The sequence below is a fragment of the Ursus maritimus genome, unplaced genomic scaffold, assembly GCF_017311325.1.
Source record: "Ursus maritimus isolate PB19 unplaced genomic scaffold, ASM1731132v1 scaffold_13, whole genome shotgun sequence".
NCBI classification, from domain to species: domain Eukaryota; kingdom Metazoa; phylum Chordata; class Mammalia; order Carnivora; family Ursidae; genus Ursus; species Ursus maritimus.
In genome coordinates, this window is record NW_024423675.1 from 62,886,670 (window position 1) to 62,905,374 (window position 18,705).

The 18,705-nt window shown below is 46.7% G+C and overlaps 1 protein-coding gene across 1 annotated transcript in view; it reads left to right on the top strand.

The window, feature by feature from the left end:
• The first annotated feature begins 242 nt into the window (after positions 1-242).
• Positions 243-18,705, top strand: part of SLC22A3 (solute carrier family 22 member 3) — an 86,529-nt gene continuing 68,066 nt past the window's right edge. The window contains exon 1 of the mRNA XM_040628027.1: positions 243-696. Coding sequence (XP_040483961.1) covers positions 286-696 — 411 coding nt within the window. The 5' untranslated portion in view covers positions 243-285. The remainder of the gene's footprint in view (positions 697-18,705) is intronic.

Consider the following 18,705-nt stretch of genomic DNA (forward strand, 5'->3'; position numbering starts at 1 on the left):
GCCCCGGCCCCGCCGCACGCCCACCCCGACCCCGCCGCCGCGTCCCCGGGGAGCTCGGCCCGGACCGCCGCGGACGGCCGCGGCCCGGAGGCGGGGGCGGCGGGCACGGGGCCCGGGCTGGCCGGCGCCCAGGGGTGTGAGGCGGGAGCGCGGTGCGGAGGGAGGCGGGGGGGGGGCGGCGGGTGAGGCGGCGGCCGGCGGGGCCCGCGCTCACTCGGAGGCCGGGCGGCCGGCGGCAGGACGCGCTCGCGGAGTCGGGCCCGGCGGCGGCCGGCCGCGCGCACCATGCCCTCCTTCGACGAGGCGCTGCAGAGGGCCGGCGAGTTCGGGCGCTTCCAGCGGCGCGTGTTCCTGCTGCTGTGCCTGACGGGCGTCACCTTCGCCTTCCTCTTCGTCGGCGTGGTCTTCCTGGGCAGCCAGCCCGAGCGCTACTGGTGCCGCGGGCCGAGCGCCGCCGCGCTGGCCGAGCGCTGCGGCTGGAGCCCCGAGGAGGAGTGGAACCGCACGGCGCCCCCCGAGCGCCGCGGCGACGGCAGCTGCCGGCGCTACCTCCTGGAGGCGGCCAACGCCAGCGCGGCGGCCGACGCGCTCAGCTGCGCCGACCCGCTCGCCGCCTTCCCCAACCGCTCGGCGCCGCTTGTTCCGTGCCGGGGCGGCTGGCGGTACGCCCAGGCCCACTCCACCATCGTCAGCGAGGTAAGGACGCCGCCCGCCACGCTCGGGGTGGGGGGCCCGCGGGACGGCACTGCGCCCTGCCGCCCCCGGACGCGGCGAGGGCGGGAAGCCGGCCACCGCGGCCCGGCCCGGGAGGCCGGCACCTGCCGGGTGCCTCTGGGGACCGACCAGGTGCATCCCACTCTCGGAAGCGCGGCGTCCGAAATGCCGGGAAAATGCCTGTCGTTGATTTCCCTCGGCGACGGAGTGGACGGAGAGGGGCTGTGGTGTCCGGTGTGACCCACAGCTGGGGTAATGCGGAGCTCGGAGATGCTTCGCAAGCACCTCCTCAGGCGTCGGGGCGTCCCATACGACGTACCTTATTGCCGGGATGGGTTTGTGCAAAAGTGGGAAATTATAGTCCGACTCGCGGTGGAGACCCGCGGCCTCCGGGGCGAGCGACTCGGTTGGGCAGGGTCGGATTGCTCTGTGGTCTTCGGGGGTAAAGGAAGGGCGAAACGTCAACTGGCTGCCCAAATGATGATGGGAAATGCACGGGGGACAGAGGTCAAGGATCCCCGCGGACGCGATTTTGGTAAAACTGCTTTGGGGCAAAGAGCAACATCTGAGAAAAATTGGGAAGGCTGAAGTTTTGAATTAAGAGTTTTAATTCCCCCCCCCCCGTCAATAAATTACAGGAAGGCAGCAGGAAGGGCTACAAACCTTACAAAGCAACCACCCCCCTTCCCAGGGGTGGCCCCTTGGACCAGGTGGGGACAGCCTCACATTTTCTTGGGTGTGTTTGGGCAGGCAGTGCATTGGGGGTTAGCTGGCCCCTCAGCCTTGGCCGCAGGCCTGTTCCCCCGCTGGGCTGGGAGGGCAGTTTGCGTCTTCTTGGTCTTTGTGCCTCAGCTGTGGGGACTGCTTCCGGAGGCTGGGTCACAGGAATGAGCAGTTGAACTTCATGGGCAATCAGAGATCAATTTAATTTCTAAAAAAATGGTTGAATGTGCTCTGGTAAATTAGGAAAGAAATTTTTTTTGTCTTTATTTTAGTTTCTGTTATAAACGTTTTTTAAAGCACCTCCTTGAATAAGGGGAAAACACTAATTTGGAGTTAGCGATGCCTCTTCTGTCACTGTTAACGGTGACCTCATCTCTCTGGTGTTGGGATTCTAGATCTTCGAGGTCATGTATGTTCTATAGTGTCGTGTGTGTATGGTCCTATAGCTAAGTGCTGTGGAGTTAAAATCCATGGCAGCCCAGCCAGGCAATGTGATGTGTGTTCGGGCTACTTTAATTTCTACTTAATCTGTGGGTAATGATGACGACTGCTTCATAAACTGTGGTGGTCTTGCCGTTAGGGATTTCATAGATGGCATGGGCAGGGTGTGGACTTCGTGGGACAGGACATTATCACTAGTACATCCTTCGAGCAGCGGCTGTGTGATGGCTGCTTGTCTTCCATTTAGCACAGCTGCTTAGTGCCTACTTCCCAGGCAAATCAGAAGATACCACTTGGAGAGAAGACACATCATTTTTGAAGACATTTAAGCCTCAAATAAAGAATAAAATGAGCCTTCAAAGAAATGCACACGCACTCAGGTGGGGTTTCCGTGAGCAAACGTGATCCCTGGACATCAGAGAAGGGAGACATAGAAATCTGTGAGTTAGTGCCCAGACAGATACTTGAGAAATATTCTGGGGTGCTGGAGTTGTTTCAAGTGACCTGGCGTTATTTCAAGGAGGGACAGGTGGTCTTATGAAGGTCAGTGGCTCCCAAAAGGCAATGTGGAAAGCGGAAGGTCAGGAGACCTGGTATGGTACTGTCTGCGGCTGGCTGTGTGGCTTGGGTGAATCACTTAACCTCGCTGGGCTTAGCTTTCTCATCTGTAAAATTACAGGTTGGATTAAGCCCTTTACAGTCCTACAGATACCATCGGTGTCATAGCTGGATGGCTGCTCAGGGTGCACAGACAACGATAAACATTTTCAAGGAAAAGTAGAATGATATTCAGCCTCACTCCTGAAGGCCACCAACTGATCTTTGAAGTATATTGGAGAGTTGTTTTTTTTTAATCCCAAATTGTTCACTTCTTCTGGCTTGTTAGTTTTTAATGTTTTGATTCTTTTTTTTTTTTAAGATTTTATTTATTTATTTGACAGAGATAGAGACAGCTAGCGAGAGAGGGAACACAAGCAGGGGGAGTGAGAGAGGGAGAAGCAGGCTTCCCGCCGAACAGGGAGCCCAATGCAGGGCTCGATCCCATAACGCCGGGATCACACCCTGAGCTGAAGGCAGACGCCTCACCGCTGTGCCACCCAGGCACCCCATAATGTTTTGATTCTTAAGAGGACCCCACCCCCCCAATCTATTCAGGAAGTTCAGCAATTCAGAGCAACTCATTCTGTCTCAGAGTTCTGCCTAATACTTTGCTGTCTTCGGTTTTGAAGATGATCCATTTAGTTTTTGTTTTTTCATATTCTGTCAAGATTAAAGGAACTTTACTTATATCTTCAGTAACACTGTACCCAGTGTGATTTTACAGACTTAAAGTTTAAGATATTAATCGTGGGAAGGGGGTGAGTTGCGAGAGTTTCGAAGGTGGAAGGGCAGACCAGATTCCAGAATGTCTCCATATGGCCGTTACACTTCATCCTTGCACCAGTGTGGGGAGATACCGTTGTCCTGGCTTTGTAGAGAGGTACCCGAGTCAGGAGATGTGGAAGGACCTGCGAGGGTCCCAGACCTTTTAAAGGGCCCAGCTGGGTTGCGATCCAGGGATCATTAGTGTAAATCATTCTCCCTTCCTCCATGTAGTGATGAAAGTCTTGGGGACAAGTCCACACAAACATAGCCACTCACGCTTCAGAAGCCGCAGGAAATCCTGTGGAACCTTCATATTTACTTCATTCTTCTGGCCAGCCTGCCACTGTATTTCATTTCATGGCATCAGGAACACAGCCATCATTAGCCAGACCAGCCGATGGGAAAGGCTCTCTCCTCCTGATGTGAACATTGTAGAATGAGCACTTGAGTCTCACCCACTGGCTTTCCATCTTAACAAAGCGAAACAGCTCCAAGGAGTGAAGTCAGAAGTCAATGCCAAGTGCAGGGCTGTTTCAATCCAGCGCCCTCACTTATTTCTCTTGCTCAAGGTGAGGCAGTAGGTTTTCCCCCCATACGTAACTTCCTCAGGGCGGACTTTCTAATGTGTGCATCTCAGCCTTGTCTGCTGGTCGGTAGCTGGCCACCATAAAGCAGGATAGAAGGCAGACAAGTCACATATTTCAATTCATTGCCCAGGGAGTGAGTCTTTGAAGTGGATATTAGGACTTTTAAATGTTTGCTTGTATGCCATAAATGGAAATTTAAAAAAAAGAAAGAAAGAGGGAAGGAAAGAAAAAGAGCTTCTCTCTAGTGTCTCACTGAACTGGGCTTCAGGACACCTTGTAAAAATAGCCTGAATCACTCTCGTTTTTCCTTTCCAGACCATTTTTCCCCCGCAATAAAAGAAAGGAAAGCCCATGTGAAGGAAGCCGCTGCTGCACTAGAGAGAGAGGTGGCTGCTTTGCTTTGGGGGCTTCGTGTGTCTCTGTCTTGCCTCTCACACCTCTATCCCACGACATAGGGCCAACCCAGTAGGGCAACCCACAGACATGGGTGCCGCCAGCGTCCTGTCCTCACTGACTGGCAAGCATGGAATTGCGCTGCTGCGGAAACTGGAGGAAGTCTCTCCAGGCCCACGTTTGAGTCTGGGCTCAGTCTCTGATGTGCCTTAGGACGATCGTGCTTCTGCACGGTTTTTATTTCTCATATGATTTGGGCCTCCCTTGTGTCTTGCTGAATCAACCTCACCAGGAGGACATCTGTTTTATTAACTACTCCGAAGACCCAAATAAGTCACTGTTCATTTTTATTTCATTAATTTCTCTTCTTTATTATTTGTTCTCGTTTCCTGGATTGACTTTTGGTATGCTTCTTTTGATGGAAGTTCGATGCATACCTCAGTTACTTTCAGCCTTTCTTCTTTTCTAGCATAAATATTTAAATATTGAATATTAAAGCTTCTATGTACTCTTTTGACTGTGCCCGACAAGTGCTGATATGCAGGTTTTAATTATTATTCCATTCTCAGTATTTGTGATTTCCATTATTATTTCATTTTTGGCCCATGACGTGTTTATCTTTTTTAGTTGCTGACTTCTCATTTAACTTTGGTATGGTCAGAGAACGTGGTCTGCGTGACACTGTTTCTTTGGACTTCATTGAAGCTTGCTTTCTGGCCTTTAAGAGGTCAATGTTCATACATGTTCTGTACATGGTCTCGAAGAATGTGCAGTCTGCAGCTATTGGGGGCAGGGTTTATAGCTGTCCCATATTTGAAGCTTGTCACTTGTGCTGTTAAACTTTAGACTTTAATCAACTTTCCATTTGCCTGGTCTATAGAGAGTAACAAGTATTGAAATTTGCCATTATGTTGGTGGGTTTGTCAGTTCCTCCCTATATTTCCAGCAGACTTAAAAAGTTACACACATGGGGGAATTTTATCGGATGCGTGTATCTGCAAATTTAGATTTTGCTTATAACTTACATAGCGAATTGAACCTTTTGGTAGTGTGTGGGGACCGTATCTAAAATCCATGGTGTATATTGTCTTAGTGTCTATTTTGTCTCATGCGAATGTAGCTACTCCAACTTTCTTTTAGTTAATACTTGCCTGTAGTATCTTTTGTTACCTGTTCCTTTCAAACTTCCCATGTTCTAAGAGTTTACATGTATCTCTTATAAAATGCATATAACTTGATTTCGTTTTTAACTGGTATGGTAGTCTCTTAACACTTACTATATTCATTGTTATATTTGAGCTCGTTACACTATGTTATTTTTCTTTGTCTTGTTATTTCTATGCGTGTTTCCCCCTCCCTTTAAAAAATGATTTTTAAATTTGTTTTTCTTATTCTATTTTGTTCCTTCCTTTATTTGTTTGGAATTTAGATCCTTTCTTTCAATTCTTCCAGCAGTTACCCTTGACATTTTACTATGCTTACTTAACAGAGCCTAAATTTAATACTGCAACCTTCTCAACCATTTAGGAACTTTCAACATTTTCACTCAGTCACTCACCTCCTGTGTTACAGGCATTTGCAGCCAATATTCTAGATTTTCCTCTTTATTCTTAATTTATGGTCTTTGTGTAGATCACGTATGCTTGGATTTATATTGACACTATCTGGTCATCATTTCATACAGTCTCTCCTTTTTCCCCTTCCTTTTGGCATAAATCTTTCAAATTTTTCTTTAGTGCGTATCTCTAGGTGGTACATGTTCTCAGTTTTTGTTTTTATGGAAATGTCTTTGCTTCCCCATTATTCTTTTTTAAAAAAAGATTTTATTTTTAAGTAATCTCTACACCCACCTTGGGGCTTGAACCCACACCCTGAGATCAAGAGCGTCACGCTCCACTGACCAAGTCAGCCATTATTCACCATTATTCTTGAAAGATGGTTTTGTTGGGAAATAGTCCTATGTTGCCAGTTATTTTCCCTCAGCCTGTGAAGGTGTTAGTTCTGCCTTACAGCTTTCATTTTGCTTTGGGGAAGTCTGCTGTCAGTCTCCCCGTCCTTTTTTGTCAGGTTATATCTAAGTATGTATTTTTTTTATTTGCCCAGATTGGTGCACACTGCCTCTAAAAGGCATCTGCATATAATAGGCACCCAATAAATAGTCATTGGATGAACCAATTGTTGTATTTCCTTTAACTGAATTTTGGGAAATTCTTAGCCATTATCTCTTCCCTGTTCCCTTTTCCTGCTCTGTTCTTTCCTTGATTAGACATAAGTTGGACCTTCTTTTGCTGTCCTTCATGACTCTTAACGTCTCGCTCATTTTCCACTTCCCTATCTATATGTATCATTGAGATGTTTTTTCAGACCTACCTTCCAGAATACTGCCTTTGCATTCAGCATTATCAGCTCTGCTATTTAATCCATCCATTGAACTTTGTATTTCAACAACTCTCTTTCTCATTTATCAAAGTTGTATTTGTTATTTATTAAATATGCCTGGCCATGTATTGGTAGGCTCTTATTTCTTGCCCATTTTTCAATTTCTTGAAATGTTCTACATACGATTACTCTATATTTTGTATCTGGTACTTACACTACCTGAAACTCTTGACGTTCTAAATCTTTCATTTGTTGTTTGTCATATGGTGTGTGTTTGGTGTTTGGTGTTTGTTGGTTGTAAGCTCCCAGGTGGCTGATCTCTTTGGGAAACCGGAGAGGATTTTCCTTTGCTTCCCTCTGAGCTGGGGGACAGTGCTGATCTGGAATCACTTTCTCCCTTCCAGACTTCCTGGGTGAATCTACAACAGCTGAATCTGTCATTGTTGTTTGTTTGTTTTTATCAGAGGTGTGTGGTTTTCCCTCACTTCCTGAAACATCAATAATTCAACACAAATTATATTTTATGCTGAATCTTGTTTTTTTATCACATCTGAAGTGAGGTGATAGGTATGGTGAACGGATGCCTTTTTCTGATTGAATACAAATCAAGGCAGAATGGGTACTGACCTTGACCTCAGCCTCAGAGGACAAGGAGGAATCGAAGAGGAGTGTATGAGGAACAGGATATTTCATTCTCTCACTCTCTCATCTTCATTATCATTTTCTCTGTAGCCATTTATTAAATGCTGTCTGGAGCACCGGTTGGTGTGCATTCCTGGGACCTACCTTTAGCGAGTTGGAATCAAAAGATTGAGGTGGGGTTTGGGCATCTTCATTTATTACAAGCACGTGAAGCCTGTGCAGGTGGTCCATGGGCAATACAAGGAGACACGCTGGGTGTTCCTTTATGATAAGCAGTAGAACTGCCTTATGTGTGATTGAAGCAAGGGCCAGTTCCCCTGAATACACTGTGTGTGTTCAGAGGGAGAGAAGCATCATCCCTTTACCTCAAGGCAGGAGTCCCAGATTTTATCTGCTGTTTATCTACAGAAAGCTTGAAGCTATCCAGAGATGGGCAGTTGACTATAAAATCGTGTGATTGATCAGAGTGGGATACCCACAGCTGAACCACACTCCCTGTAAGTTTTGGCAAACTGTAGAGTGGAGCTTTGGGCAGAGGCAGAGGCAGGGAGACAACCAAATGGGATAGTTAACAGATAAGGCATTGATATCTATACGCTTTGATGTATCTTTGGGATTCGATAGATCTGTGCCAAAATGTCAGCTCCTCTGTATTTCAACTTCAAGGGCAGGTCGCAGAACCTGCCTTAGCCTTGGTGTCCTCAGCTCTAGAACGGGAGTAATAACACCTACCACAGTGATTGGTCTGACATCTGCATCAAAATGCCTGTCATTGGGTCTGGCCAGAAGCAATGTGCACAAATACTAGTTTCTGTTAACATGTAAGGACTCTTGAGCTGGGTAGGGGTAGTGGGGGAGAGAGGGAGTAACTGGTGTGCCAGATCTGACCCTGGGACTGTAGTTGGCTGAACTCAAGTCTACCAAAATTCATCACTAATAAACTTGCCTTAAATATTAAAAAACAAACAAACAAACAAAACAAAAAACAACCCACATCTCTTGGGCACTAATATGCCCCTAGGTTAGAGAATACCCTGCATTTTTCCTCCCTGAGCCAGAGCTAGGTTATATTTCCCAGCTTCCCATGCAGCTGGTAGGTCATGAGACAGAGTCCTGGTCAGTGAAGATGGGAGAAGTAATAAGTGACACTGTCAGTCCTGCAGCCAGACCCCACTCTCTTCCTTGCTTCCCTCAACTGCCAGCAGAGAATGCTAAAGCCCTAAAATGTGGTGGAGTCCTTAGATGGAAGGAGATCCATTCCTGAAAGCCTGTGGGGAGGGGAGTCCCCATCCTCCTCCCCTTCAGCTCATCTGCATGGGAATGTGAAATTAATGAGAACTAAACTTTCTTGTATTAAACCACTAAGATTTGGGGGTTGTTTGTGGCAACTCTTAGAGTGAGCCTACCTTGACTAATACAACTTTTGAGTATATTTCCTGTAGGGTGTGTGTACCTGGTTAAATGGTAGGGAAGCTTGTTCCTTCAAGACAATCTTCCCCTTGGTCTGCTCACAAGGCCACCCTGTCCCTGCCCATGGGTGTCTACAGCCCTTCGGGCCCCTGGCCTCTTCAGCACCCATGCTCCAGCCCATCCAGAGCATGTCCAGATGTCCTTCCCAGGCTCTGGAACATGCTGTTTCCTTTTCTCAAAATACTTTTCCTCTTTCTCCATATGGCCATTCCATTTTTTTTTAAAGATTCTATTTATTTATTTTTAGAAAGAGAGAGAGAGTATGAGCAGGGGGAGGAGCAGAGTGGGGGGAAAGGGAGGGGAAAGAATCTCAAGCAGACTCTGCGTTGAGTGCAGAGCCTGACGCGAGGCTCGATCTCATGACCCTGAGATCATGACCTGAGTTCAAACCAAGAGTCGAACGCTTAACTGACTGAGCCGCCCAGGCACCCCATGGCCATTCCATTTTTTATGCAGCTGGGAGTTACCTATTCCAGAAGTATCTTCCATAATTTCCACCCACCACCCCCACACATATACACCTGCTGATTGTGTTCATCATGGCCTCCCTTGTCAGACTGCAGGTTTCTTGAGGGCGGAGACTGTGCTCAGTAAGTATTTGTGATGAAATTACATGGTGTGTAACAATTTTTGTGGCTCAATTAGTGAGTCAATGAGGAGAGGGTTGAGTGAAAGATTTGACCCCTTTTATAATTTTGGTTAAGCCAACCCTGAAATTGACCTTCATAGATTCAAATACGCTCTTCTCCCCAACAGGGCAGCTGCTTGTTCTTTCTCTTTCACATTACTTTTATGTTTTAATTTAGAGAAAATGGACATTTTAACAATTTTGATATATTGAATGTGATACATTTGATATAATTTGAATCGATATATTGCTGCATTTTCTTAAGCATAATTCAATTTCTTTCAGCAGTGTTTTGTTGTTTTCAGTGACGATCTTACACAAATTTCACTAGTTTTATTCCCAGGTGTTTGCTGTTTCATGGATAGCATTGTACGTACGGGCTCCCCCCCCACACACACACACCCATGAGGTCTGACAAATCCTTGGGGGGCCACTGCCCTGCAGAAACTGCTCTCATCCCCCCAACACCCACCTGGAGCAACAGACCGTACCCCTGTCCCATGTCTGTACATGGGATCTGTCGTCCCAGAATCCTAATTTGGGGGATGTGACCTGGAACACGGAAGGAACCAGGGAATAGAAGTGCTGGCTCTTTGGGGCCATAATTGTTTTGTGCTGACGTTCACTGTGCAGAAAAGGCTATGAGTTCAGCTGTCCCGGCACTTTTTGGCACATCTGTGTCTTCAACCTAGACACGCTCCAGAAGCCACTGGGCACAGGCGCAGGGCCTGGGTCAGCAAGGGGCATATGGGGGCCGGGCTCTCAACAGTTCAGAGACAAAGTGCTGAGCCCTCCAAAGCTATGGAGGGGGCAGACACTGCCTACCCCTCGGTACAAAGTAAAACCTTTCTAAGACTCTTCCCTCTTTTTTCCTTTCTTGAACCATAACCAAGGAAGGAAATTTATTTCTATTCTAGGAGGAAAAGGCAATGTTCCTAAGGTTTCTGACACAGCTTTTTAGAATGACAGATGATGGTCAATGCCATGGGGTCTGGGTGAGAGATCAGTAACATGGCTCTTCAAGGATTGCTGCATTCTAACCGTTCTGTGTTTGGAATAAAATAAAGTAACTTTGGGGCTGGCACTTGTGTAGTAATAGAGAAAAACAGTGAGGGATGCAGTTAAAAGACTAATAAGAAGGTGAAGAATCGATGTGATTTTAACAAATTCTTGTACTGAAATTCTGTAGGTCGTGTGGGCCCCGTGCAGCACATCATTCAGAGTAGACGATTGATTCCGTAATTTAGCCTCAAAAACTGTGTTTGGGGGAAATTAAAAAATGAAAGAGAATAAGCATGGTGATTATTGTTGAATATCTTCTAAAAGTTTGGACCGTGGTCTCTGATTAATCGATGAAGCTGATTAAACAAGAAGTCCAAGACTCAGAGCCCTGTCGTGAGTTACTGTGAGCAACTGGGGACAGTGGAAGACATCTGTGGGACCTCTGTTTCCTTTTCAGAGTAAAGTGGCCAACTGTCAGTGGATTTCCAAGATTCCTCTATCTCTATCATTCTACAACCAAATTCATTATCAGGTCCCTGATGTATTTAATTCCTGACCCTGAGTTCAGGGTTGTCACATCCACACAAGAGTGGGAACACGTCTTGCTAGTTTCTGGAAATCAGGATGGATTCCTCCCCAGGGAACCTTTCTTCCTTGTGGGCATGCTGTGCTGTGCGTGATGTCCATGGGAGCGGAGGGGGATGGGGTGTATGGGTGTCCCTGCACTCGAGCAGGTGCCCATCCTGCCTTCTTTCACTTTGACTGTAGTCCCTAGGGCCTCCCAGAGAATTTGAGGGGGGCATGCCATAGGCCACCCACTCAATGAAAATGCCCAGGGGGAGGCAGGGTGGGTGCAAGCCTGAACTTCAGAAACAAAGGTGATTATTATGCTGTCAGATCCTGTCTTGGGAGGCAGGGGACTCCCTGTAGGATTGCTGTAGGGCAGGAGCAGGGGAGATGACCAAGTGACAGGTGGGTCTCTGGCTTTCCATTTTAACAGCGATCACTGGGGCCAGAAGTAGAGACAGTAATATGGAAAAACGGACTTCACCAGTCTGTCCATACTCACATCCTTTGGCCTCAATTATCTGATCATTAACACTCAACCATTAAACTTAACATTGAGCTTACATGTGAAAGCGTTTAAGTATTTTAAAGTAATTCTGACAAGGTTGCATCTGTTTAGGGGGTATATCACATTTCTTTTCTGGGTTTTGTTAACTTATGTTGTGCTTATTTGTAATAAAACCTAAAAATCAGTGTGGGAGACTGTGTTCTAGAAAACAGTTTGGAGACAAACTTTGGAGGCTTCAAATAACGTGAGCAGTTAGACGCACACTTCGTCCTGGGTGCGGATGACGGCAAACCAGCACTCTTCCTCTCCTCACCCAAATGATTAGAGAGGCTTTTTCTTGTTGGGAGGCTGTCAGCTATTTTCGCCGTTGTATTTTGAGATAGAATTGCTTAATTTTTCTTGACTTCGTAATGCAGAAACAAGCGTTTCACCTGTAAGATTTAAATCAGCATCTCCTAGTATGGGATGCCATTTTCTTTTATAGGGAATGAAAATTTATTTTATGACTGCTTGTGTAACGCGGAGGCAGATTTTGAAAATGGTGGTTTTCTATGAAATGCCATCAGTCCAATCGTGTCCGGCATCAGAGGCCCGAGTAGGGTCTCTATGGAAGTGAGAGGAAGCTAAGGCCTTGGTGGGTAAGGAACAGAGACAGATGATTAGCCCTGATTCTTAGGCAGTGGGACCCGTGAGGCTGTTTGGTCTTAATGAAGTCCGATGGCTTTGAAAGTTTTTGCTGGTGGTGGTGTCAAGTTTCTGGAATCACAGCCCACATCCTCATGAGCTCAGAAGGCTGAGGGTACCGCACTGCTCCCGAGAGAAGACAGGACATCCAGTACGTGGCTAGTGTGCCTGGATGGTGGTTACCTAAAGCGGCACGGGCCCCCTCCCGGGAGTGAGGTGGAGGCTTCCCCTGGGAGTACAGCTCCTGTCTTATGTGTCCTCCTCATCCTCCCTGCTTGACAGCGTCTCAGGTCTCAGACGCCTTTCTCAGTTGTTGCTTAGGTCCCACGTACGCACAGGGTGGCTCTGATTTCACGGGGCTCCTGCCAACTGGAAGCTTTGCGTGGCCCACGGCACAGGATGAAAGACAGCATGCGCGTCTCCTGCGCCCGGGGAGGGACGCCATAAGCCGAAGCCTCGGAGACATACACCGAAGGCATAGGCGCCAGGACCGCCTCTTCTGACGATGGATCGTAGCACATTTATGGGACTTGAAAGAGTGTGTACATTTAATATGGATGCTTTTCTAAAAGCCATGTTTTGCAGACCTCTATTGGGAAATTAGTCCCCTTTCATTGTTCTCAAATGAGTGTTTCTAAGCAGACACTTGTATGGAAGTCATGGGGATAATGAAAAATATTAAATATCCAGGGTAGAGGAGAAAATTAAGTTGAAACTAATTAAAATTAATGTGGCGTCAACTTCTAAAAAGTCAAGTAAAGAAAGAAATTTCAGAGTTCCTGTAGCGCAAAGGAAATTATTCCAAGATCCTTGCCCACAGAAGTTCTTGATCTCTCTGTGTCTCGGCAACTTGGTAATGATGTGGTAGATTGATCTGGGGCCTCCTTTTCTCAGCCACCCAGCATCCCTACAGGATTACTGTGATCCCCTATCTGGTATGTATGTGTATAAGGCACACGTAGAAGAATTTTGATTTTAAACGGAACCAAGTCGAATGTGTTACCAAGCCATGTAAGATTGCCTTTGTATTTACCACTGTTTAGATAATTAGATAATGACCATTTATGGTTGCAGAATTCTATGAGGAAATGATCACATTTCAGATATGAATTGGCTTAGTGAGGCCCATCTCTAAGGCCAATGAATGGGCAAGAACATAGCCTTACTGGATGTGTGAAGATGGGTAGATTGCTTAGAGAGGTTTCTAAGCTCGGATTCTTACAAATGGGAATACTAGCTGTTGCGTGCAGTCGGTGGGAGTCTTATACACGTACTGCATGCAGAGTGCCTGTCACCTGCCCGCCTCTCCCTCCCAAGTGCTGAGTGACTGGTGCGGGCGGTAGTTGTTGATTACAGATACTTAGGAAATTGACGCAGAGAGGCAGCTTGGGTCTGGGGAGTAGAGGGGATGACAAATGCCTAGGTCCGAGGGAAGCTTTCGATGGGCAGGTCACCAAGATTCCAGCACGAAGGGCCATGGCAGGGATCTGCTGTCTGGGGCTGGGTATAGCTGGGCTTAGTAAGGAAGACCAAGGAAAGATCCACAATACAAGGTCAGAGAGCTGCAACTTCAGCAAAACTTCCCAAGGCTCCTTGTTCCAGTCATGACCTGGAATGAACCATCCCCACCGCCATCTCGGTGGCTCAGAGGACTACTCAAGACAACATGCTGGGAAGGCCCTGAGACCATGCTCATTCCTTCCTTCTTGCTTTTTGTCACTAAATGTGACCTCCAAGTCCTGAGTGTGCCTGGTCTGGGCTGGGGTTGCGGGACCCAGACTGGCTCACACTCCACGCTCTGCTCAGACAGAGCAGAGAACCGCCGGGCTGGGGTCTTGAACTTCCCTAAACAGGGCATGGGCAGAAAACCTGGCGGCCTCTAAGGATGCTTTTACTCTCATTTTATGTATAAGAGAGCTTTCCTGATTGAAGTTACGACTGCTTTTATTTGCTACTGTTTGGGAGTGGGAGGTGCTGTTGGAGGTAAGTGACAGCTTGAGCTGTGTTATTGGAACTGGTGTGGTCTATGTACCCAGAGAGCAGGCTGCTGCTCTCGGGGACAGTCTTTGGTGAGTGAAGGCAGACAGCCAGAGGCACCCACCGCAGCCTGCCAGCCCCAGGCAAGAACGTGCTTCCTCTCTGGCCGGGTAGGGTGCAGCCAGGCACCTGTCCACAGTGCCACTGCCCTAGGTCCCATATGGCTCGGGGGGGCGGGGGGTCCACTGTCCATGGTCACTCAGAGCCATGCACACAACTCTGCCCACTGCCAGTTCCCCTGGCCCCTTTCTAAGGGAAGGATTTTGAGAAGAACGAAAGCAGCATCATAACATGAAGCCCTCTCCATTATGTGTTGCCTTTCACAAGCTCCAGAAATCCTTCCCTAAATCTGGACAGCAAAGGTTCCCTAAAGGGGACATGTTGGAATGCACTAGTGTGGCTCATTCCTACTTTCTGGTCGGGTCAGTAAGACAAATTTGCCTCATATTTTTGGGCAGTGTTCAATGGCTTTCTCATATCACAGTTTACTTGTCCTGTCATGAGAAAGTGGCCTCAGAGAGAAAAAAGACCAAAGAGTACCCCTTCAGCCCCCCTGCAGTCTATGAAATGAGCACACAACTGTGGGGGGGGCAGTAATCATGAATATTGGGATTCAGGTTGGGGTTGAGGTGAATTTGGGCTAAATTGTTCTATCTGTTAAGCAATCCAGCCTCTTGACATTGAATAGAAACTAAAATTTAATCCATGAAAGTAGCTTAATGCCCAACAGGGACACAAAGCCACACTGCAATATATTGCATATAACCTTAGAGTTATTAATGCACCTTCCTGCTTGAAATTTTTTTTTATTTAATTGCCAAAAAACATTAAAACATAGTAAATAGTCAACTCAATTAATCCTCACACACCCTGTGAGGCATGCACCATATTAGGGAAGGAAAGTAAGGTGCAGAGAGATTAAGTAACTTATCCCATATCTGGAGCTTTAGGAAGGGAGTATTAGAAAAGATATTTTTGATGTCTGAACCAACAAGAGATTAATTGATGTCTCTAGAACATAAAAGGGGCTTCTGTAAATCATCAACAAAAAAGATAACAAGGCTTATGGAAGAACTGACAAAGGGTATGGACAGTTTTCATGAAAGTAGACCCAAAAGGCCATTAAGCGTAAGAAGCAATGCAGATCCATTCGTAATCAGAGAAACAAAAATGCAAACAAGATAGTGCTTTACACACATTAGGTTGGTTAGAAACTACAAAGCCCAGAGATGCCAAGCGTTTGTAGGTTGCAGGGTAACTGCTGGAGGGCGTGTGCAGCTACCTTCCAGAACAGTCCGGAACTACTGATGCCAATCAGGTGTCCACCTATGTGTACTGTGCTCCAGCAGTTCCACTCCAATGCATAAGTCCCAAAGGAAGTTCTCAACCCATCCATCCATCCATCAGGAGGCAGGTATGTTCTCTGCAGCATTACTTGGGTGGCAGAGAGTTGGAGGCGATGTGGGAGAGAGTGCACGTCAAATGCAGTGGAGTCGCCCCATGCGGTAGTCAGAAATGATGGGTTAGATGTTTACATAGCGTCATGGATGGCCCTTAAAGCATAGGGGACAATAAAAAGTAAGAAACAGAGTGAGGTATAGAATATGATACTGTTTACATCAAATTAAAAGTATGGGCACACAAAACAAGATCGATTCTTCAAGAAGACAAACAAAAAGATACACCTTAACACATCAGGATGATTTCTTTGTGGGGATGGGATGGAAATAGGAATCGGGATAAAAGGGAATCAATCTATAAGACAAGATAGGGGTCTTGTGTAACCACTGACTAGGATACATTATAATTAAGTCAGCCTTCTTCCCTTAAAGCTTTAAAGACACAAGAGGGTACAAAGAAAGAAATGGGTTTTTCTGCCAAAGACACTCAGCGGTCTTATAAGGTAGATGCCTTAGAAACCACCCCAGCCCTTGGCCTACTGAATGGATTGGCCTGTAACCCAGAAATCTAGATGGCGTTTCGATCGGGTTGTTGCAAACTGTGTTTGGCCACTCTTTGGCTTTGCCATGCCCACCTCTTTCAGCAGAGTAATTCTACTTTTATCAGTTTTATTTTGGTGTTACGACTGTTTTGTTTTCTAAGAGGGGAGCCAGAGTTCTTCTAAAATAATGTTTGGAAAAACACAGGATAAATATTCCTCAGGATCCCTTCCAGATCTAAAATTCTATATTTTAATCAAAACAACCAACTTAACTGAAAATGTCTTAAAACTCAGAGTCTGAAATGTCAGCCCTGCCTGTGTTTATATAGAAGACGTTTTCCTGGGACGGTGTTGGGCACTTGCTGTTCCTAAAGCTCGTTCAGCTTCTCTCTGTTAAATTTCGGGACACCATGGAACACCATCGAAAGTAAACCTACGCATAGATTCGCACCTTAGAGACTAATTATGTCCTGGGCGTCTGATACTGCAGGTCTCTTTGTCCCCTATGACAGCAGCCCTGAGACGTCCCCCAGAGCTGTCTACCTGTGGGGATCAGAGACTGTGCTGCTGAAGGACAGGGGGATTCAGTGGTCCCCTGGGGATGCTGTGTCCCCGGATGCAGACCACTGGGGCACAGATGGAAGGCCTTTCCTGAGCACGTCACATGGAAGATGTCTCTCAGGGTCCATGTCAAAGGCCTAGTGTAAAATGTAATAGTTCAATCAGGTTTGCCAGTAGTGCATTCCCAATATTGCTTTTTAGTCAGTCCACGGTTTTATTATGCTTTGATGTGTTCTCAGATATAGAACTCCAGGCGTTGCTTTTGTCTTCAAGATCATATAATCTTCCTATTTAGGAAGACAAAGGGAGAAGCTATTGTTCAAAATCTTCAGGGGAACGAGGTTCTTGAAGTCCTGTGACTGGGCAAATCTGCAGGTCTTCCAGAAACAAGCTGCTCTGGCCTATCATTACTTTCCTTCTTAATTTGCCCTCTTTCACTGTCTTTTGGTTCTTCAGTGAGGTACTGTCTTCATCCGAGTTGCCCAGAAAGCAGAGTCTGAGACGAGGGTTTGTATATGTACTATTTAATGCCTTAGGACAGCCAGGGAACAGAAGTGGGGGGAGGAGGGTGAAGTAGGGAAGGCAGTAAGTCGCCTCACCGTTACATCCTTTAAGCCATGTGCCACGTGCCCCGAGAACCAGGCCGGGGATGGGGGAAGGAGAGACAGAGGGCAGGAAAGGAGAAAAAGGGAAGAATTTATCCAGTGGCTCCGGCCTCCCAGTGGTCAAAGTTTCCCTCCGCAGACATTAACTTGCTCACATTTTAAGGTTACAGGGCAGAGGGCATGTGGTTGCTCCGAGGTGGAAGGCCAGAGGCACAGGGCAAGGGCAGGAGGCCAGGAGCTGGGAGGGGGAGCCTGCATCAGGCAGTCAGAGCTGCCACTGGGCCAGGTCAGGAGGCAGGTGAGCCTAGGAGATTAGAGGGGTGCAGAGAGAATCCAATCCCAGGACGCACAGATCATTAGGTCCGGCACAGACTCTGTCCCAAAATCTTAGTAGGGCCCTACTCACTGGATTTCTGCCTCTCTCTTCCCAAACACCCGCATGTGGTAGATCCCGCCCGCCATCTTTTGCCCAGCTTCCTGTTAGACTTCCTTGCCCCGCACCCCCCGGCCTCCTTGCAGAGGGCTGCCTTGAATCTCCCAATTCTCCTGTGGAGTTTTCCCCTTATGATACTGTGTTCCGTATTCCAGCCCCCACTTTCTTCTACTGCTTGCAGCTGGGGCTCTTCTAGGGTGATCAGCTGTCCCAGTTTGCCTGGCTTTGAGGGGGTTCCTGTAACATAGGACTTTCAGTTCTGGATCTGGCAGAGTCCCCGGCAAGTTGGGACCGTTGGTCACCTTGAGTGCTCTACAAGCAACAAAGTGATTCACAAGATGTATAAAAAATGAGAAGTTGTGAACAACTTGGTTGTGTAATAGAGGGGAATATGGTTAAATAAACACAGTGTGCCCATTTGATGTACTATGACAGAGATGGTAAAACTATGTTTACCAAGTAATGTGGAAATGCTTATGATACAATATCAAGTTAAAACAAAAGGCTAGGATATCAGTATGTGCATATTGTGTGGTTTCAATCATATATTTAAAAATCTCTGCCTGGAATATCTGTTCTTGAAAAGAGGGACTGCCTTACACAGAGACCTTGGAAGGAAAGACCTTTACTGGTCCTTACATTTTTTCTTAACTAATTGAGATATTCTTTTGCCAAAGTCAGTGCTAAAGTAGAGGTAAAGCCAAGTTAACATTGTGGTCATGCTACATTTAAAATTGATTAGCAAATGCACATAGATTGTTCAAATTAACTGCAATTGTTTTGTTCAATTTGATAGGATCACTGAGAAATGAGTCAAACCTGCAAAACGAGAGCATGCAAGTGAGACTGGGTTTTCAGCAAAGGAAAAAACACTAGATTCCTTCTCAGGAAGGCCCACTTATTAGAAGTTGTGAAATCCTATAGCTAGTGAAAGAACACTATTCAGAATTTCTTACCCAAAACAATTACTTTGTTGCTTACATGAACACTTCCAGAAAAGAGGGCGCTGTTCAGAGAAAATAGC